At 31.3% G+C, this 22744-nt stretch overlaps 2 protein-coding genes across 2 annotated transcripts in view; both read right to left on the bottom strand.

Moving 5' to 3' along the window:
* LOC134275827 (collectin-11-like) overlaps nucleotides 1-22470 on the bottom strand; it is a 61538-nt gene extending 39068 nt beyond the window's left edge. Inside the window, exons 1-3 of the mRNA XM_062758120.1 lie at nucleotides 22393-22470; nucleotides 22114-22153; nucleotides 21188-21253 (exon numbers count right to left, since the gene is read on the bottom strand). Coding sequence (XP_062614104.1) covers nucleotides 21188-21253; nucleotides 22114-22116 — 69 coding nt within the window. The 5' untranslated portion in view covers nucleotides 22117-22153; nucleotides 22393-22470. The remainder of the gene's footprint in view (nucleotides 1-21187; nucleotides 21254-22113; nucleotides 22154-22392) is intronic.
* LOC134275820 (uncharacterized) lies at nucleotides 17274-20800 on the bottom strand. The gene is made up of 5 exons (XM_062758112.1): nucleotides 20786-20800; nucleotides 20341-20364; nucleotides 20050-20221; nucleotides 18946-19044; nucleotides 17274-18863 (listed from the first exon to the last, which is right to left on the bottom strand). The coding sequence occupies exons 1-5, from the start codon at nucleotides 20798-20800 to the stop codon at nucleotides 18487-18489; spliced, it is 687 nt and encodes a 228-aa protein (XP_062614096.1). The 3' UTR covers nucleotides 17274-18486.
* Nucleotides 22471-22744: the final 274 nt, after the last annotated feature.

The raw sequence follows: 22744 nt of genomic DNA, 5'->3' as shown, positions 1-22744 counted from the left end.
AGATTTTATTTTTAGTTCTCTTATCCAGACAACAAATATGATTGAAATTTTTTTGAAAAACAGATGTGTTTTTGAAACACTGATTACCCCGTATCGCAACAAATTAGCGAAGATTAAACTTTTCTTAAATGCAAACTCACTGGAAATATAGCTCTGAAATATGAAATCGGGCCAGGGTAAAACATTTTCATCAGTTTGGAAATCTTGGTATCCAATGAAGGGTCTTTTCACAAAGATTACATTTATATAGTATGAGATCAATAGCACTTAGCATTTAAAAGTTATGGCCAAGGTTAAAGTTTTGTCATAAGTACAAAAATCTCCCAGGTCAAGGTCAAAAGGTCAAGATAATTGGTATCAAATGAAAGGTCTTTCCACAAGGAATATGTATGTAAAGTATGGAAGCCCAAGTCATAAACGTTCAGAAGTTGTGACAAAGGATACAAAATTTAATAAGTAGGTCAAACTCCAAGGTCATAGGGTCAAAGGTCTTGCTACCAAATGAAGGTCTTGTCACAAGCATTAAATATGTAAAGTATGAAAGCACTAGCCCTAACCCTTTCAAAGTTCTAGTCAATGTTTGCTTTTTTAAAGTAGGTCAAATGTCAAGGTCAAAGGGTCAAAGTTCTGGATAGGAATGGTCTTCTCACAAGGATTACATATGTAAAGTATGAAAGCCCTTACCCTTACTGTTCAAAAGTTATAGCCAAGATTAAAGTTTTTTCAAAAGTATGGAAATCTCCAAGGTCAAGGTTAAAAGATCAAGGTTGTTGGTATCCAATGAAAGGTCTTTTAACAAAGAATACATATGTGAAGTTAATGTCCTATAATCTACTGTTCAAAAGATATGGCCAAAGAAAAAGTTTGGAATTTTTGTGTAAAAGTGGGTCAAAGTCCAAGGTCAAGGTCAAGAGATCAAATTTGGTGGTACCCAAAGAAAGGTCTTGTCATAAGAAATACACATGTGAAATATGAAAGTCATAGCTCCACTAAATCAAAAGTTATGAGCAAGGTTAAAGTTTTTGCATACAAACAGAGAGATAGAGAGAGAGAGACAGCTAGACATACGGACGGACATGACAAAAACTATATATCCCCAAAACTTCATTTATGGGGACATAAGAATTTCTCACCTACCTACGGACCCAATAATTTTACCCTGAGTGTGGTGGAGGGCGAGTAAACACTATTTTAGAGATGGCTCAATAAAGAATTTTATGGTTATAACATTTCACTAAAATCTCATTTTAGTGTTACTGTACTGTACAAAATGAAACCTAATCTATGTTGCTAGGGAAAAGTGGTTGCCATGGAGACATGATTAAATCAGTTAATATGTATTTTTCTGACAAGTAAATACATGTACATGTAAATGGGGTGATATTATTTTTGCATTGTGTATAGGTTCATTTTTGCATTATATTCTCTTTATGGTTCAATGTACAACCTGAATTTTCATTGTTGCCAGGGAAAATTGTTGCCATGGTGAAATGACTGAACATGAATTGAAGTCTTTTTTGAGAAATTCATGTCAGTAGAAAATTAATTGATGGTCTATTTATATTATATTCTCATTGCAGTACTAGTAATCATAAAACTTGAAATTTTGTGTGCGTTGCTATGGAAACTTGGTTGCTATGGTGTAATGGACAAGCTTTATATGTTCATCAGATTTAGATGATCAATATATTATCATTTAACATGATTATGTGTATCTATTTTAAGAAGATGACTGCATTTTATCGTATACATTGCACATTTTCTTGTCTGAATGTGTTAGAAATTTGCCTGAAAGAGTTGCCTAGCAACCATTATTGTGTGTGTTTCCGACTCGTTTGATTTTTGTTTTGAGTACAACTTGTAATCATTGTTTATAATATATGCAACAGAATTTGCAACGTTTCCGATAATTATATTTATATGCTTTTGAAATACCATAAAATTGTCAAATTTACAGAAAATGAATAAACATTGAAACAGTACCTATTCGGATATCCTCTACAAACACCATAAAACAGTATTTTAAAAGTATTATTTAATTTTATCTTTAATAAACCTTTGTCTTTTCTTAATAAACTGTTGCTATGTTCTAAAACGTGTTATTTTCATTTTTATACCATTATAAAAAATAAGTTTTTAAAATTTTTCAAAACACTATACACAGCTGGTTGCTATGGAAACAAAAATATGTCGTTTTCCATAGCAACCATTGGTATTGAGTTTTTTTACTCTGCATGACTTCATATGTCATCATTACGAAGAATTGTGGAAAGTTTCATTAAAATCCAAGATTTTCAATGTGCCACCTTTTGCATGATTCTTACTGAGACCCATTTACTATAGGATTACATAGGAAAATGTCAATTTTCAGCCCTTTAATGCAAATTATACAAATACTACAATAGACTTTTTGTTCAAACTATAATATTTGGTGAGTTATACTATATTTAAGAAATAAGGTATCATCTTTAAACACCTGTCGGGATATAAATACGGATTGGTCAAGGGATTAAATTCCACAAAGCCTGAAGGGCTTTATGGAATTTAATCTCGTGACCAACCCGTATTTATATCCCGATAGATGTTTTAAAATGATACCCTATTACTTATATTTACATTTGTGACTTATTCATACTATAAATTTGCCTGATTGTGACTTTTAACGTGTGAAACGCATTATTTTTCAAACCCAACGGCATGTATGTAGTCCACTGAACGCGCGGCGATCCTTTATGACGTCACTGAGAAATTACGTCAAACGATTATCCATATGCACATCTATGACCTCTTGACCCCGTACCTGTTGTATTTATACAGTTATAGATACGCATTCCTTTCAGTAGTGTAATATTAAGGCAAACATTTGCAAATGTAAATATTATACAATGACGTTACGCGTGATGTTGGTGACGTTTGACGTTACGCTTTCATAGCGCTACAGAAAAATTGACGTAATGCTACTTATAGTGTTACTTGCTTGACTGGTACTCTATCGCTACCTCTTTGTACTTGAAATACGAGTTTAAAAAGTCAGAGGCTACTAATAATTAAACTTATGAGTAGAAAGGGCGCTGGGATTTGTATACATATATGATAAATTTTGTTAATTACTCGAAGCACTCTTAAACGCTTTTTCATGTATTACGTTGAAGCAAAACGAATATTTTACCAGTTAAAACGTCCACTGGACAAATATGTTGAACCTCCTAAATGTTGCGTAAAAAATTAATAAATGGAGTAAATTTATTATTCTGGCATTCAATCTGGCCGTATAGAGTAGCACATTATGAACATTCAATTATTTATGTAGTCAATGGTGAAAACAAAAGAATTTAACAACTCGAAAATAGCCATTGTCTTATTTTTGCACGTCATTTTAGACGCTGGACTTTCTGTTGAACTTGTAATCCAATTACTAGCTCCAAAGGATGCAATTTGATGTTAACATCAATGAAATATTTGAAATCTATACGAAAAGCACATTATTTTGATATAATTTGTTTCTATTTAAAAATTCTTGTAAAAGAGTAAATTTATGGTTTATATTGACATGCACGTTTTTGATTAAAAGCGTTACAGATTCTTCATCTGTAAAAACTATCACTCTCTATTTCTTTCCAACATTTAATGAAAAATTCTATAATAAAGTCACAAACGAAATGGATTGCTCTTGTTTTGAAGGGAAAATGAAAATTCTAGATTCACTTTTGAACGTGCTACACACGAGAAATGCGCGATCCCTGCTAAAAAAAGGAACGCGTTACACGCTTAAAATACCTTTTATTTTGCGCTTTAAAATTCTACTTTTTGCATAAAATTTATATGAATGTTATTTTCTTACTAGAATCGAGTAGTTCTGTTAAAAATCTATCCATTCATACCAATATCATCCATATTGCGTGTATATTTTAAAAATCACCGTGAGTTTAATAGGTCAGATTCTAAAATTGTAAAATGGCACCAACATCGCGAGTAACGTCAATATATTTTAGAAACACAAAATTCTACCGTCTTGTTACCAGAAGGGGCATCTCAAAATGCCAAAAATTAACGATTTTTCCTGTTTTTACTACTAGAGTACTACAAAATATGACGGGCATAAAGGACTCATATGAAAACATAACAGAAATAATGGAGATATTCTCAAATTTCTAGGTTTTAAAATTCAAGAGCGCATGTTTATTACTTTTTCTTTAATAACATTTTTATAACGCCTTTCTTCAAGAGCTTCAGTTGATCATAACGTCAAAAACACACAGTAACGACGTCAACCTACCCATCAATTGCAAAATCGGTTAAAAATCAGTTATAAAAAATTGTAATTACATTTTCATACCTATAATTTCCTAATTTTGTTTCATTTTAATAATTAAGCGGAAAAAAAAATTCTTGAAAACAGTGAATAACTTCATTTTACTATGATGCGCGAAATATTGCGCAATGGAAACCACAGTCGGCCCCCTTAACTAGTTTATCTTCTCTTTTCAACTGAATGTCAGTGTTTCAAAATAAAGTATTCAAACATTGCATACTCGTATACCATCTTAATATGCTTTTTTCGAAATTAATTACCCATACTGTCCCAATGACCACGTATAGAGAGTGGGATCAGCTGCCCAGAGAGAGTAAGCATTCCTCGTAGACTCGTTCCTCCCGTCGAGAGTCCTAATAATAAAACTTTAAACGGGACATTATGTACTCTAGTATAAAAACTACGGCCGGATAATTAACCCAATTATAGGAAATATTTGTTGACCGGGTCATTGATACGACCATTGAATTTACGACGAATAGCTGACTATAAACTTGGTCGTTTAAACCCTTGTAACATCAATAAAGATGTGTCTGGCAGTAGCCTGCCTCCGATATAAACTTAGACGTCAAATAAGATAGTAGACGTACACATCATATGCAAATGTTAAAGGCGGAATATTACTAAATAAAAAAGGGAAAGTTGATGAAAGAAAAGCTGTTCAAAGTCATTCATAAGGAAGGTTGATAATAGAAAAAATGTTCAAAGTCAATGCATTCTACGTGTAGTAGTTATTAAGTCTATATTGTCTACAGTCTGTAGAACGTCTAGATATGAAGCACACATGGCAATCGTAAGAAAATTTTCCAAATTTCAAATTTTTGCGTTTGTGAAATATATACAATCATATAATGTGAATTAACTGATATTTATAAATGGTGGTCTACTCTTTGGAAATTCCTTTTCAAATATATAGAAATAGTTAAGAGAAATCCCAGTATAATGTGTCATTAAAGTATATATTATGATAGTCTATTGCTAAGAATAGGATATATATGTAAGGGATTTTTTTAATTAACTTTAAAACAGTATTCAATTGTAAAATCAATATATAGTTTCCCCTACCCCTTTTAATGTAAATTTTAGCACCGGACCCTGCCCTGTATCTCCGATACAGTAGGAAATGGATATTTTAAATGAACCGTGACATGATGTACCTGTGTGATGGTTTTACTATTCCGCATGTGTATTTGGGCGCATATCGCTCAATCAATCAGATGATTTTCGGAAAAGTTGATTAAATATAGCATTAAAACGAGACCAAGTATAATTCAAGTGCGCATGACTTCCCGCAGCTTTTTAATTTCATGCAGTCATTTGTGTGACAGTACACCTTTACCAAATATTTTGAATTAACATTGCCTGAAATCTCTATTGGTCTGAAAATGTGATTTTACGATAATAATTAGGAAAAAACGCTGAAATGATTTTTATGACGTCACCATTTTCTGACTCATTAATCAATTACGACGCTGAAGAATAATGCATGACTCGCGTGTATGGTCAAGACGACCAGGGATATTATACTGAAACCTTATACATAAGCCTTTAGTCATTGAAATCGTAGATCGAATGTTTTTGATGAAGTTTAATACTTGATTGCAAATTAACTCGGACAAGTGTCTCCATCCAGCGGATCTTTCCAGCCAATTCAGGCGACCGAAATTCCTTCAACTTTTTATTATCTGTCTTCGGACGTGTTTCTTATGTCTTTTCAGCATTGGTTATCAAATTTCATCAATAAAAATATTCCAAGACAACTATCTGTTTACTATCAATGATCACAAGTAGTCTTAAACTATATATTCCCTTCGAAATAGAATTCTTAGCCTGATGAATTCGGAGCGTAACCGCCTTTCAAGCCGATTTACACCTAGCGTAAATTTGTTCGAAATATACGGCGACCGGTTAGTACAATATTTATATCCAATTCAACTACGATTATTACCGAGGTCAAAGAAATGCCGCGGACTTTATTCTCCAATAAATCACGAACGTCATCAAAAAATCGTCCGATCAGAAACACGTTTCAAACCTGTGCAGTTGAAATGTACATTTGACTTAAGAATGAAATACTTTTTTAGACCACATTTATGTGTTGCCTTTTGCAATTTAAACACTGTATATTGCAGAAAGGAGCTGATGAATGCAGGTTTCTGAAGCCAAACGGGCTGTTTTACGAACCTACCTACGCCATCATATTTTTAGTGATAAATTGGTAAAATAGGAAATTGATTTTGTCATTGTATATTAAAAAATATTAATCTATATCAGCTTCAAACAGCTTTATAATTAATAAAAGTCTAAATTTTAATGCAGTGAAAGCACAAATCTTCTGCATTCTATTCACAGGTAAACAAACAAATTTACACTCTGTTGCTAAATGGAATAGCGTTATCGCAGCATGGGGACCTAATTCGTTTCTCTATAGAGAATCAATCAGTCGTATTTTAGAACTGTTCATTCATGGTGTAGAACATAACACTAACGCTAACGCGAGGTATTCAATTTGTCGGCACGGCCAGGTGTGTCATAGGACCGAAGACATCCCAAAATATGAATTCAATGCTTAAATGTCTCTATTATAATGTAATTTTATAATATGTGGTCGATAAATCTTCATGTCGAGTTGATCCAATCCCATTCCTAAATTGGGTAACATATTTTTCTTGCGGCCATGGGAAAAACCTGACTCCATGTTTATCTTGATATTTAAATGAGTATTTTATATCATCAAATAAAGTTACATGTATATGGCAAAATAACAATAAAGATTTGTGTGTTTTGGTCAAATTTGGTAAAAGCATTTAATTATTTAAGATTTTAAAGCAATTTTTATTTTACTTTTAAGATATTTTTTACTGGAACTTAAAGAAAAAAGGATAACGACGGGATTTATTTGAAGATTTACATGTATCATTGCAACAATAATGATAATGAAATAGATCACGACTATATAAATATTCATACATTTTAATGGGAAAAATCGTCTTTTCAGTTTAAATTCGCTGAAATTAGCTTTTTCCTTAACTTTCCACGCGACCTGCTTAATTTATTGTCAGGCTAAAGCTTATATATGTTCAATCTTTTCAATATGACCTAGTTTCAATTTGATGGGAAAAAAGCAAAAGAATAATAAGGGATTTAAGAAAATAAATATTTTATTTTCATGAAAATATGGGAGAATAACTCCTAAAGCTATGGAATAATGTCCAGATTTAAAAAAAAATTATATTTATATTCAGGAAAAGTGAGGACTACAATAAAATGGATGGCTCCGGAAATACCTGACCATAAAGAACTTTCTGTAAAATCTGACGTCTGGGCCTATGGTGTTTTACTTTATGAAATAATCACTTTTGGCGATGAACCATATCCCAGTAAGATTTTTTTTAAAGAGAGAGAGAGAGAGAGAGAGAGAGAGAGAGAGAGAGAGAGAGAGAGAGAGAGAGAGAGAGACCTTTTTTTTTCAAAAATCACGATTGCAATTCAATTCATTTCAAATCATTTGTTGAATGTTCTTCCTGAAAATTTAGGTGTATATATTATTCACGTACGCTATAATATTTGGTATTAGTATTCACCCAAGTTTACTGTAAATTTCTCACAATCACGTGACGCCGTGATCCACTAAGCTTTTACGGATCATCACACATGTGGTTTTATGAATCCATATAACACCTCCCTGAGATTTATTGTGTTGTATATGTATACAGAAAAATGACGTGATTTTGGGGCATCAAAAGTTTCCTTGACAAAGTGTTTGTTAATTAAATAGATAAATACTGTATACATGTATATTCATGAATATATATACATCGTATATATATAAACAGATAAAATTAGTCTCAAGGGATCTCTTTAGTATATTTTGCTACTACTGAAAGTGCTGCGTTATTTCAAGAGACGTTAAAACTTAAACTGAAGATCAATTATTGGAATGTTTTTTATTAATGAAATGTAGTGAATGAGCGAAAGAGTTTTATCAGTTTCCATGATAATGTGACCGATTTTTACAATTATTACAAGTATTCGAAACAATGGAAACACCATAAGGATTGCTTCATTTTTAAAAATATTGTTTTTGTTAAATATGTATGCAATTTTTGATCTTCGTACATTCAATATAAATTTGCATTCTCAGTGATTAGTCAATTTTGCTCACTTAACAATACATTATTATTGGTAAGAGCTTTATTCTAAAGATTTTCTTTGTAACTGTAAGCCAGAAACAATGACCAAGTTAGTGGATATTTTCTCTTCGAATCGGACATCCTACTATTAAGATTCTGAAAAATAACTAACTATTACAAATTAAAAAATCCCAATTTATTTCCACCATTATTTTTATACCCCCCGCAAACGAAGTTTGGGGGGTATATAGGAATCACCTTGTCCGTCTGTCTGTCTGTCCGTCTGTCTGTCTGTCTGTCTGTCCGTCTGTCCATCTGTCTGTCTGTCCGTCCGTCCGTCTAGCTGTCTGTCTGTCTGTCGTCTGTCTGTGCAATCGTATCCGGTCCATATCTTTCTTACAGAGGGACATTAGAATCTACTACTCCACACTAAGATTGCCCATGACCTAAGGGTGTGTCATGACCTTGACCCAAGGTCATTTGGGGAAGTTCAAGGTCACTGGAAGAAAAATTTCATAATTCGTGTCTAGTCCATATCTTTCTTATGGATAAACTTGGTAGGTTCTCATTTCAAACAAAGATTGCCCATGACCCAAGGGTGTGTCCTGACCTTGACCCAAGGTCATTTGGGGAAGTTCAAGGTCACTGGAAGGAAAATTTCATAATTCGTGTCTAGTCCATATCTTTCTTATAGATAAATTTGGTAGGTTCTCATTTCACACAAAGATTGCCCATGACACAAGGGTGTGTCATGAGCTTGACCCAAGGTCATTTGGGGAAGTTCAAGGTCACTGGAAGAAAAATTTCAGAATTCGTGTTTGATACATATCTTTATTATGGAAAAACTTACTTTTGAAAAACCCAGCGGGGGTATTTTTTCCCGTTTGGACGGTTCTAGTTTTTTTTTAAATCATCATATTAGAAAAATAAAACAAATTATGTTTTACTCTACATTTTAGCTATAACTGGACGTAATGTTATTGGAAAAGTTCAAAAAGGTTACCGTATGAAGATACTAACAAGTTCATACATTCAGTGCCCAGATCCTTACTACGACGTAATGACAAAATGTTGGCGCACAGATCCCATTACAAGACCAACGTTTGAATATTTATTTCAGTTTTTTGATGACTATTTCATTAGTTCGGAAGAAAGATATGACGAGCCAGAATAGTGATTCAGAAGTAGCAATTCTATATACGTATTTATTAGGAAAGTGATATCCTATCCGAGTTTTTATTTTTGCACGTAATACAAAGATTCGAAAGATCTAGAAAAAAATAAGCAAATATTAATCAATGTATTTTATCAAAGCACTAGTTTAAATGTGTATATTATAAAATTATTGCTGTTTTTTTTTAGGTCGATACAATGACTTATCCATCTGAGGAGTACAATATTTACCAAGCCCGAAGGGCGAGGTGAATATTGTACTTCGAAGACGGCTAAATCATTTAATTGACCGAAAAAAAGCAATGATTGTTTTATTATATGATTCACTGATAAAATGATACAGCTTATTACTTGTTTGCATTTAATTACGTCCTAGCCAAATACAAGAGGGAAGCAGAATTGAATTGTAAAAAAACCTTACAACACAGTCGCACCAATTTGAAATGTTTTATATCAATTTTAGTTGCCATAAAAAAAATATATAATACCGGTCTTTTTTTATAGGATAGATTTTGAAAGGAGTGTTATCAGGGAAAGATGACTGCCAAAAAGTAAAAATTGTTGTTCAGTAAGTCTTGGAGGGGGGATGCTTGCATCCCTTCTTATCACCCTCACCCGAATATATATATTCGCTTATGTTTTGTTCACATAAAAAAAGTCGTAGTCATTTAAATAGCTTTTCAAAACATTTTGTATCAATTTGGAATTTCCCGATCTATTTTTAGATTAATGTACAGGAAAAAAATACTTGTATTCACCTGGAACGTCACGTGCAGGTCAATACAATGTAGTATTTTTCTAACATAGTTGGATCTCAGCCAATCAGAGAGATGGAAATTATTCAATCATATAATAAAATGTTATTACATCTACAACATCAAATTTAAGGATCAATACTATATGAAGTTCTTTATAATTAGAAAGGAAACAATCAGAGAATTAATGAACCAGTTATTGTTTTTCTAAATATGTATGTCATAATAGTATATTGTATAATGTAAAATGTAATATAATTTGTAACATTTTCAAAGAACTGCCAAAGATAATACTGTTCTCCAGCCTACCTCAAAGTCAATTTTTCAAAAGTAAAATATTCGAATAAATTTTAATACACATTTTGAAATTGATATGGATTTTCATAAAACCTTTCTAATTTGGGAGAACAACAAGCAATACTTCTAAAATTTTGGTAAAACTCGTTTTTCACTATAGAAATCAACGGAAAACGGAAAATATTTTAAAAACATTTACCCTCACCGTGAAGCGAAACGAAAATTCCTTTTTACAGGTGATATGGACTATCATTTCACAAATTCATACCAAGGCTTTTAATTTTTTACGGGGGGATATGTTTAGACAAAAAAAAAAAAAAAAAAAAAAAAAAACAAAACAATAAAAGTGCTTATTTTTTGCAAGTTCCAAGTGCTTTACAACTGAAACAGTATATTTAAATTACGAATATGTATGCTCAATTTCATTTGCATAAAACATAGGAAAAGATTTAAGAAACATATTCATATCCAAAACTTTTTCAGAATATGTAGGCGGGAATCGAGAGCTAGCGTGTGTATTTCTTTGGCGCGTATTTACATATTATTTCGATATGTATGCACTTTACGTTTATTTTTTTCCCAAAGATATGTATGTGTGTGTGACTATGATTAAGAAAAAGAAAAAAATTAGATAAATTAATTTGGTAGAAATATTAGATTTTTAGATAATAATAATAATCAGAAAGAAAAAACATATATTTGTTACATCGTAACGCAAATCTATATACCAAAACAAAAGTTTCAAGAACAAATTCCTTTAAATGGTTAAGACGTCTAGAAATGTATAAGAATAATTATATTTAGTATAAATAATGAGTAGCCAGTGCTCTTTTTCATGAAACATATGGAGATAACGAATGGTTTTCAAGATCAAAAGTCCATAAAACAATACAAAATAGGAGCAGAGCAAACATGGTTTTAAGCTCTCAGATTGATTGATTTTGTTTTGATAAATTTAGATAATCAAATATAAATTAAATGCTGTGGGGAGAGGGAATACTGTATAAACTCCCGTATGAGTCCGCCTATAAGTCACATGTATTTTTTGCAGATATTCTAGAGGAATTTGGCATTGACCCGCTAAGCAGTCGTTTGAACATTTTGCTAGAATTGCTTGACGATTTCAAATCAATGCTATGGTGTTCAACCTCATTTCAATCAAATTTTAAATCAGAAAATAAAACAAGGAACGTATGCTAAAGATATGAATAAAACGATCAAAAGTTTTGAATGCTTGCATTTTATGCATAATCCAAGAACACATAAACTACCGTATAAGTGGAAATTTTAGCGAGACACAAATGTAGCAATTTGGCCTTAAAAACTGGTATTTAATTTTTAGCGAAATGTAATTTTAACGATTATAAAATGTTCATTAAGGAACCTTTTACAAATAAAACGGTATTAAATTTTAGCGAGATGTAATTTTAGCTATCTCAGTACCTTCGCTAATAATGCCAAAATTAAATCCTCGCTAAAATGTCTACTTATACGGTATTTGGTATAAAAAGACTGAATTTGTTCAACTATAATCGACGGTATTGTTTATAACATACATTCTGTTTTCCGGAAAAAAAATCTTTCTATGACTTGCCTAAATGTCGGAAACGGAGTTTTAGACCAAAATATTACTAAAAAACAACTTAGAGGTTTATATATTTTTAATTGTACTGAATTTCTTCAGGCGATCTAAATCTAAATCTCAAGCAACGAATACTTGAAATTATCATAATTAAATGCTTTTCTAATAGATAAAGAAATTTGGACCAAGTAAACGCACTTTAAATTTTTTTTATTTTCAAAGTGCGTTAATATTGACTATACCAACGCACTTTGAAAACAGTGTGCACGTCTTAAAGTAGTCATTATCCATGCAAATTTCTTATACCTGGTATAACAAATAATTGTTTGAACCTGGTTTTATAACATTTCGTTGATGACCTCATTTAGGATTTGCAATTTACTGTAAATGCGACAGAATGGAGTCCAAATTATTTTTTTTTATTAAAATAAAATAATCTTCCAACACAACATAACGGGCTTTTCATAGATATTTGATAAGTATTTAGAAGCATAATTTTGATAGATGATGTACTTTTTTTTTTACAATAAATAGATTGGTATTAAGCATTATGGATAAATATTTAATATGCATTGTACATTTACTTTTGACTTTAATATATTTTGCAACTTTACTTTGGCAAAAGTTTACTCAATTGGCTGTTATTCAGTAATATGCCCACTGAGCATTTCTTTTACAATACAATAAGGTGCGTTATTTTTATTTGTTAGGAAAGATTATTTCTCTTTTTGTCAAAATGTGATCAGAAAAGCTCACTTGAGCCTTCGGCTCAGGTGAGCTTTTCTGATCACATTTTGTCCTTAGTCCGTCCGTCCGTCCGTCCGTCCGTCTGTCCGTCCGTCTTTAAACTTTTAACATTTTCAACTTCTTCTCAAGAACCACTGGGCCAATTTTAACCAAACTTGGTACAAAGCAATTCTGGGGGATTGGTAGTTTAAATTATTAAAATAAAGGGCAAGGTCTCCTTCCAAGGAGAGATAATCAAGAAAGGACAAAAATAGGTTGGGATCATTAAAAAATCTTCATAAGAACCACTGGGCCAGGAAAAGCTGAAACTTATGTGGAAGCATTCTGGGGTAGTGTAGATTCTAAATTGTTTAAATCATGACCCCTGGGTGTAGGGCGGGGCCAAAATAGGAAATCGAAGTTTTACATAGAAATATAAGGAAAAATCTTTGAAAATCTGCTCCTCAAGAACCACTGGGCAAGAAAAGCAGAAACTTATATGGAAGCATCCTGGGATAGTGTAAATTTTAAATTGTAAAAATCATGACCCCCTGGGGTAGGGCGGGACCACAATAGAAAATCAAAATTTTACATAGAAATATAAAGGAAAATTTTTAGATATCTTCTTCTCAAAAACCACTGGGCCAGAAAAGCTGAAACTTATGTGAAAACATCTTGGAGTTGTGTAGATTCTTAATTGTTCAAATTATGACCCCTGGGGTAGGGCGGGCCACAATAGGAAATCCAGGTTTTACATAGAAATACATAGATATAATCTTTAAGAATATTCTTCTTAAGAACCAGTGAGCGAGGATAGCTGAAACATATGTGAAATCATCTTTGGGTAGTGTAAATTTTAAATTGTTAAAATCAAGACCCCCGGGGTAGGGCGGGGCCACAAAAGGGAATCCGATTTTTACATAGAAATATAAAGAAAAAATTTTCTTCTCAAGAACCAACATGACCAATGGGCCAGGAAGGGTGAAACTTAGGTAGAAGCATCTTGGGGTAGCGTAGATTCTAGCTATTGTAGAGAGCTACAGCTCCATGCGTTGTAAAAACCTTCGATTTACGCCGACGATTTTTTGTCGCTCACTTCGGGTAGTTTTTCCTGTATTTTATACTTTCCCCAGCTTTAAAAATGATAAGTAATTATACATTTAACTTCAATTCCTGATAATTTACTTACCTTTCAACGCTAACAAATGGCTTGTTACGGACGTCAAAATGAAACTCTTCTAAACCGACATTACAAAACTATTTACAGGACTGTTTAGGACCGTTAAAGGGTAAATAAAGTATCAAAGAGTTAAATATATGATTAATTATATGATACCATTCTAAAAGCTACAGAAAGCTTAAACTACACGAAATAAATACATAAAGTAGCGACAAAAAATCGTCGGCGTAAATCGAAGGTTTTTAGAACGCCTGGACCTGTAGCTCTCTGCTTTATCTATCCGAATTTTCTCAAAAAACATTGATGTACACTCAGACACACTTCGATTTTTTTTTCAAAGTGCTTTGATTTTTGCCAACTTTTAACGTACTTATAATTTTTTTCACAGCTTTTCAAATTTTTCTGTTTATAAATAAAACGCCAGTCATGTATGATTGCATCGCAGAATTTTTATTTATGGAAACAAATCTCACTCAAGGTCTATAAATAAATTTTGCAGTTTTGTGTTATATTAATCACGCATTTCATTTTGTCATTTACATAATGTATGAAAATGTAGCCAGTTGGCACTGTACAGTGAATCATTTAATATTATATGTTTGGAAAAAGAAAATTTGCCGTTATATAATAAATCAAAGCCGATTCATGCACAAGTCTAGGCAAACACAGGATTGGCTTTTTCAAACCAAAACAGATGTTTCAATTGCAAACTCTGCATACGCGAATTCAAGAGTTTCAACATGGTGCATTGCAGAATCTGACCGACGCATCCGACCATCATAATAAAAGAAATAATTATTTGAGTATATATGTATATACACAACACATTGCGTTTAACCGCAGTGATCTTTGCTTTCATAAGTGAACGATTTTGTTTAATTGCGATAATTTTGCGTTCAAATGCAAAATAACACACACTAATTCGCAAAAATTATTGTGTTTGAACAAAAATACCTTACTTTCAAAGATGCATGCTACGTACGTGTAAACAAATTCTACAATGTACCATTTCTTCCTTGATAATTTTCTACAAGATTCTTAACTTTAAATGATATCCCATAAGATGTTCTTGCACAAAGTACTGTAACAAAATTTTATGCATGTGCGAGAAATATTCAATTTCGAGATTTACTTTAACTCGCAAATATAAATCAACGCAAACCATTTATTTTGCTTTGTATTTGTAAATAATGTCCTCAGTTGCGAAAATTGGTTGTCGCGGATTGATTTCAAACTGAAGAAAGGTGAATTAAAGTTGACGCAAATAAAAGTTGGTTTACAGTATCAGGAAACATTAACAGTTTTTTTTCTTAAGCATCATTAAATTGCAAATATGTCGTTCAGTAAAAGGGACTTTTTAATTAAACAGGGAATAGGAAAATTAAGTTTAGAAGTATTTTGAGTATGTTCTTACAAACAAAAGAATTTGTTTAATTGCATAACGTTCCGTCTAAATGCAAAACTTTGCGTATTGACCCAAACCTTTGCGTTTAAACGTAATGTTTGGGGTTGAAATGAAAATAATCCTGCATTTAACGGTGTGCGTTTTGCCTTTAAACACAATAAGAACCTTTGGGTTGAAATGCTTGCGATTACTCGCAAAGGGTTTTGCATTTAAGGTAAGTCACTCCTGAAATTTGTTATATCAAGGATTTTTTGAGAAGTATATTTTGGATAAGTACTCATAAAGTGTAACTCAAAATCGCAAAGAAAATAGGGGGTCAGTGTGCATCCTACTGATCTACTACATTTAACAACCTTTTTGCACTTAAATTTAATCTCTTTGGTTAATTACTTTAACCCTTATTATATTTGATCAGATGTAAGCATGGCAATAAATATAATCTTATTTTACGTAAAATAGTTTGAATAGTATTTATCATTAAACAAATCTTGCAAATTAATGCGCGTAAATTAGAGTGTGACCTTTTTGCACTAAAAAATAACATATTTGGGGTATTAAAAAACTTAATAGGCAATAAAAAAAAGTTCTTATATCAAACTTTTTAATTAAGTGCTGATCAGTGTCAAGTATATTTTGAAATAATGATATAAAAAGGTTTCTTCAAAGATGTTAATTTTGAAATATTTGTCAAAATATGTGATTTCAGGCAAAAAATGGTGTAAATTTGATCTTAACTTCTTTTATATATTTTCATTTTTTGGAAAAGTTTGTTGAGGGAAGGTGTAAAACTTAGTCTAAAATATAAATTAAGACCTATATTAAATATTTTTAGCAATTTAAAAAGGAAAATATTTTCCCAGTTTCAAGTATGTGAGGCTAAATTTCCATTACATTAAATTTTATAAATTTGCAGTTTGCAGAATTTTCTGCTAAATATTTTTCACGCCAAAAGAAATAGTCCCTCATAAATTTTGCAAATTTGTAGATTTTTGAGCAGTTTTTTCATTGAATGTTAAAAAATTTACATTGTTGAATTTAAATATGTTATAAAAATTGAATTTTAATAAGTAGTTTTGCAGTAAAAGCTTCTGCGTGAACTTTTCTAAAAAGTTGACGAGTGACTTACCTTAAACGTAACAATAATTGCAATCAAACGCAAAAGAACTTCTTTAAAATCAATACAAACTGTTCTATAAATTGTCCAATGCTAGCAGTAATTAGTTTTTAGATGATTGATGTCTAATTAAAGAACCGTATCATTGTCTTAAATGCAAAACAAAACCTTAAAATGGAAGATAATTTCTTCGAACGCAAAGATTACTGCACTAAAATTATATAACTAAAATTACTGTAAGTGGAAAAACTAATATGCACAGAACAAAGTTTCAGCAATGTTATGAACAGCTAAGTTACTACAAATCTAGCACATTTTTTAGTTCTAGAAATACGCGTTTATATACAGGGTCTCTCATTGCCAGTCTTCTCTTTTTTTCATTTGGCAGCCTCTGTAGCTCCGTTTGTAAGCGCTTTAATTCTCTTTGAACCAAAGAATCACCACTGCAACTGACCTAAATCCATTAAAATTAGGAAGCATATGTTCCTTCACCAAGCGATGCGCACTAAGAAGTTAAAGTATATCGGGGTATATCGGATGACATCGTAAAAACGACGCTGAATGTTATGGTAGGATTCGGTATGATGAAGTCTTGCTGTTCAGTGGCCTTGACGGTCGAGTCCAAATTTAAAGGCACACGCAAACGTCTCTTTATGAGCAATAAATTTTAAAACAGGAACAAAAAAATGTACAATCAATTTTTTTCTCATCTGTGTGAATGAGAAACATTCAAGTTTTTTATTAGCTCCACATAAGTTATGAAGTTATAAAAACAGAAAATGTGATGCTGTTTAAAATTGGTCTTCCTTTCAAAAATAATCGAAAGCTGAATATTCGAAGACAAATCTATTACACATTTTGTTCAGATTTTATATAGATACATGTAATCATCTTACTACGATTTTGTCGCAATTTTGTTATGTCCCACATGTTGTGGTTAACAGTGCATTTCCAGTGTAGCCATGACCATCATTTTTTCATTGACCGGTAACGATAAAACCAAATCGAGTCCCATCTGAAGTTTTAACAGCAATGACTCCACTTGGAACACTTACAGTACAAACGCTGTAAAGGGCTGTCCCAACGAGAACTGAGGAATGAAAAAGGCATCTGTCTACATCGATTTTCGTACCGTTTATTTGAAGATTTTCTAAAGAACTGTTTCTAATCATAAAAGTAGCAAAGTTAAAATTAAATCCGTCCGGTACGAAATTTATGTATTTATTGAGATACTGATTTATTCCAGGTACTGTTATCATATATGGATCACCATATACTCTATCCTTACTTGAAGCCCCTGCAAAACTGTTAACTAAGACAGGTTTGTTAGAATGTATAACACCTATTTCGTGTTCGCCGACAGAAAATTCAACATATTGGTTTTTCAAAACAGTAGTCCTAGTTTTGATTTTTTCAGTCGTATATTTGATATTACTTTTAACAGTCGTTAAAGCGTACAAGCGATTGGTATCTATGAATATTTGGTGGGACAATAAAAACATTGTCGAGTTTGTCAGCTGGTGCTACCATTTCTATAAGCATATTACAAAATCCATAATATCCAACATAATTGCACCTATTTCCCGCAAAGATAGCGATAGGATTTGAAGAATTAATCGTTGTTCCTGTCATGTCGGCTTTAATACCGATTTGGAATGTTTGATACTTGTTCAAAATGATATGGAATATGTCACCTCTTCCATAATTTCTCTCTTGGATAAATATATTTACGTCATGATCTGCAGCAAACTTAATTGTAACAAGAGTGTTCTCTTTCATAGAAGCAATTGTGAAATGACTTCCACTACCTTATTTTGAATTTGCCGGTGTCGATGTTGATATAATGTAGAATGTTGAAAGGTTGTCGATTGGAAATACGGTTGTAGTATCTGAAGATGTTTGATAACTATGGTGAGTCAATACAGATGACGGGACTGAAGTGTTGATGATGATACCTTTGTATTCAGGGGTAAAATAAGAAGGAACAAGAGAATAGTGTACATTTAACTTCTTCATGGTAATGTTTCCACTTCTACGACTAGAAATTGATATCAGACTCGAACTTTGAGTCTCTGGCAATGAAAATGTTAAATTGAAATCAGTTTCTGATGTTACAAAGATTGTTCGGTTTGTTTTACTTCCGTGACTTTTGAAAAAGCTGACTAGAAAACTATATCCTCTGCTTCCTGCAATAGTTACATCTAATATGTTTAGAAGAAAAGAAATATATTAATCTTCAAGAGGAAAAAAAATTAATACATTTCTCACCTAACTCTTTATTCCTATGGCTTGTTGATTTCAGTTTCTGGCCTCTGCAAGGGTCGTTTGAAAATTTATCCTCAGCCAAAGCCTTACATTGTTGGTTTTCTGTAACACAAATAAGTGAATATCTATGTTTCAAATGTTATTAAGGTAAAAAACTTATCTTTCATAAATTTAATAAAGAAGTCCATAATACTTTTAACAAAAACACACAAATTTAACGAAATGTCTTTTATTCAAATTATGTAATCAGGGAATAAATGCATATTCAAATTAAACTCCGACACTCACATGAGTCATTTTAAAATGTATTTTTCGATTGTTTCAATTGTTTTTGTTACTATTCTGTAAGTTCATGTTTCGAATGAAGTCATTATCTTATAACAATGATTTAGTAAGTTTTTCCTTTTTGGGAAATTCATACGAAAGTTTCTAGAAATTAATGTTAGATCTTTAGAAGTTGCATCATAATAAGCAAATTCTTCAATAAACGCCTCTCATAGCCAGGCAAATGTCTTACTTCACCACAGTATAGGCTTATTATAACTCAAGGGTCTTCTTGTACTTAGTCATGTTGAATGAAAGTATACACTTTTATATTTTTGTAAGATTGTTTTTCCTGTATACATTTAATATTAAATTCTTTCCCATTTTAGCCCCATTCAGCCCCAGTGTTTATCTTTTTAAACTACCTTTAATCAATATTTAAGAATAGTTTCGTATCAATCTGAATTTTTTTTTTGCTCTCTTTGTCAGTAGTGTAAAGGATTCCTGGATCAATATAATTCAACACGTTTCTCGAATATGTTTTTGTGTATCTCCTCATAATATACAACAAATTCATTTTACTTATCATGATCTTGAGATTTTTAAACTGTTTTAAAATGTTGAAGTAGATTAAGACACCAAAGATATGTCCTATTGGCCATGCTAGTAATTGCCAGTACGATTATTATTAGTATATTATCCTCTGGAATCTTCCAAAAATACACGGTAAGGTACCTTAATTGTTTGAGATGAAACTTGTTAAAGTAGACATACTTCAGTTACAATTTCTTTGGAAAAAGAATTATAAACTATTGGAGATATAGAAGTGACAGGGTTGATTACCTTCAGGTTTTCTTTTCTCGAGACCATATAATGCACATGTCGTGGCAAGTCCGCATACAAGAATGATAAATAGAAGAACAGCCAAAACATGCTTCAAAGATCTCCTTGATGTGGTGGGATGCTCAATGCTAATTTGTTCTACCTTTCTTGTTTTTGTTGGCTGACCCCAAAGCTTTATTATTAATAATGACTTGTTAATGAGAAGTTATGACAAAAATATTTTAAAAACTTAGTAAACATTAAATAAAATAGATTCATAAACTGAAAACGTTTTGTTTCTTTAGGATTTACCTCTTCATATCTGTGATCATCTCCCTTTTAAATAAAAAGAAATAAAATTATATGATTTATTTGAATACATGTCTTAGTTGAGCATGGCCAGTGGTCATTATCTTCACATTTTATGCCAATAGAAAGAAGGGTTGGTAAGTAATATTTTGTTTTTAATTTTTGATGATTTTTAAAGGCATCCTTTGAAGCTCTCGTTTCCGTATCATATTTTTTGTTTTCAACCAGCTTTCTAAAAGTTTAATAAACGCTACTAAGACGTGTCCTTACGATCTATAAACAATAATATTCATTTTCCGGATTTTACAATAAACAAAAGGTTCGGCGCATAAAAATAAGGTCGCTTGGATAAGCGTAAACAAATATAATCTGAGCTTCGGTTAATATAAAATACATTACATTTCGTTAAAACGTCACTGTTATATAGAAAAAATAAAACTTAACAAACTTTTGCAATGTTCATGTACGTACTAATAAATTTACAAATTTACTAATCCCAACGCTATTTTTAATGTGCACCTCCTTTTATTTTTGAAAGATTTTTTTTCATAATTTGTTTCAGTTTTTCAGAATTCTATTTCAAAGAATTAGCATTATTAGACAATGAGATTCTTTATAAAAAGTACGAATTCATTCATTTTTAACTTTATGGATAATAATTATTAATATTTCAATATAGGTATTTTATATCTATATTGCACTTAGTGTTTTATATACCGTTGTATCTGAAAAAAAGCTTAACTTCGTTTTCTTTAGCATGTTTAGGCCAATTTAAATATTGTATCATCTGCAAAACTTTATTGGGTAAAAACAAAAGAACTGCAACACCCTCTTTATAATCATGACTTACTTTTGATTCATGTGATGTGCCGGTGTAATGTATGCTGGGCTCCATATACTCATTTGGCACTGCTGCCTTGTGAGTTAAAAACCAATATCAAGGAATTTAAATTAAGTTTTAAATTAGTTACTACATGTAGTCAAACTGTAATACTATTACTTTCTTTTTCATGTACCAAATGATTCAGTTGATCACGTATAAACGCATTTGATATCCCACAGAGGCTGAAGAATTAAATTTAATAGATATATGAGACCATATAATACAATCTCCTACATTTGTATTGATAATTATCTTCCTCTAGATCTCACCAAATAATTATTTCTCCATAATTCAAAGGAAGAAGATGAAAGGAAACTCGGTCCTTTTGGCGATTACCGAGAAAAATGCATTCATTTCGTATTATATGATACGAAGTTCATTAAAGGACTTGTAATGGTTATGTTGTTTTGAAATAATAATTCCTGGTAAAAGTTTAGAATTTTTTCAAATTCAAAAAGTAAAACATCAAAAACTACATTTTGATAATACAAAATTTGCAAAAGGGAGAGTAAATAAAAGACAAACCCATCTTTGACAACCCCTTTAACTTATCATAAATGAACCAAGGAACTTACTGACATTTATATATAAACAGGAAATAATTTGAGTAAGCGTTACACATTCAAAGGAACTCCGGTCTAAGATCTTTCTATAAATCTGATCATAATTATAAGCTAATAGCATCAATATCCTTGGATGGAGAAAGAGATTTGCAGTATTTTTTTTCTATAGATCAAATAAAACAAGTAATTTTCAATTACTAATTTCCAGAACACCAATTAAAATGCATTATTTTTAATAGTACGTCATAAGTGCATCTTATTCGAAATTACAGATTGTGTCCCTATCAAAATGTTATGTTATGTAACATCAAAAAAGCATCCAATACTTACCATTTTTGCTGTTTTGATAATTTGTCCAACTTCTCGTGTTCTACAAGATTGTTTACATTGTGAAATATTTTGAATACAAGAACAATGCAATACTTAAAATGAACAAAAAACTACATATTTTACCAAAGAAATTGAAAATCACATATGTATGCATCAAACATATTGTTACAAATAATATAACATCTTATCCGTACGAATTAAAATTATTTCGAACTCGATCCATCATTTATCTATTTATTCTTCACTTTAAGCATCAAAAATCAAAACAAATAATTATACCTTCTTACTTCCTTTATTCTGAGGGAAAAAAATACACACTCAGAAATTAAGGAAACACATGAGAAAGGAAGGTTACAAACAAAATATCACACGTCAAAGAAGGTTACCACCGCAAGCATCATATATATATATATATATATATATATATATATATATATATATATATATATATATATATATATATATATATATATATATATATATATATATATATATATATATATATAAATCACAACACCGAAATAAACTCAACCGGTTTCATTTCCAATCTTCAGGAGTTTGAAAATACAATGCTTAGTTACACAAAATCAACATTCATATTGTGACGTCCATATATATATATATATATATT

The sequence above is a fragment of the Saccostrea cucullata genome, unplaced genomic scaffold, assembly GCF_032062105.1.
Source record: "Saccostrea cucullata isolate Sc308-1 unplaced genomic scaffold, CSIRO_AGI_Scuc_v1 ctg1310, whole genome shotgun sequence".
Taxonomy (NCBI): Eukaryota; Metazoa; Mollusca; class Bivalvia; order Ostreida; family Ostreidae; genus Saccostrea; species Saccostrea cuccullata.
The sequence above is the reverse complement of the archived record's forward strand: the minus strand, read 5'-3'. Positions and strand labels throughout refer to the sequence as shown.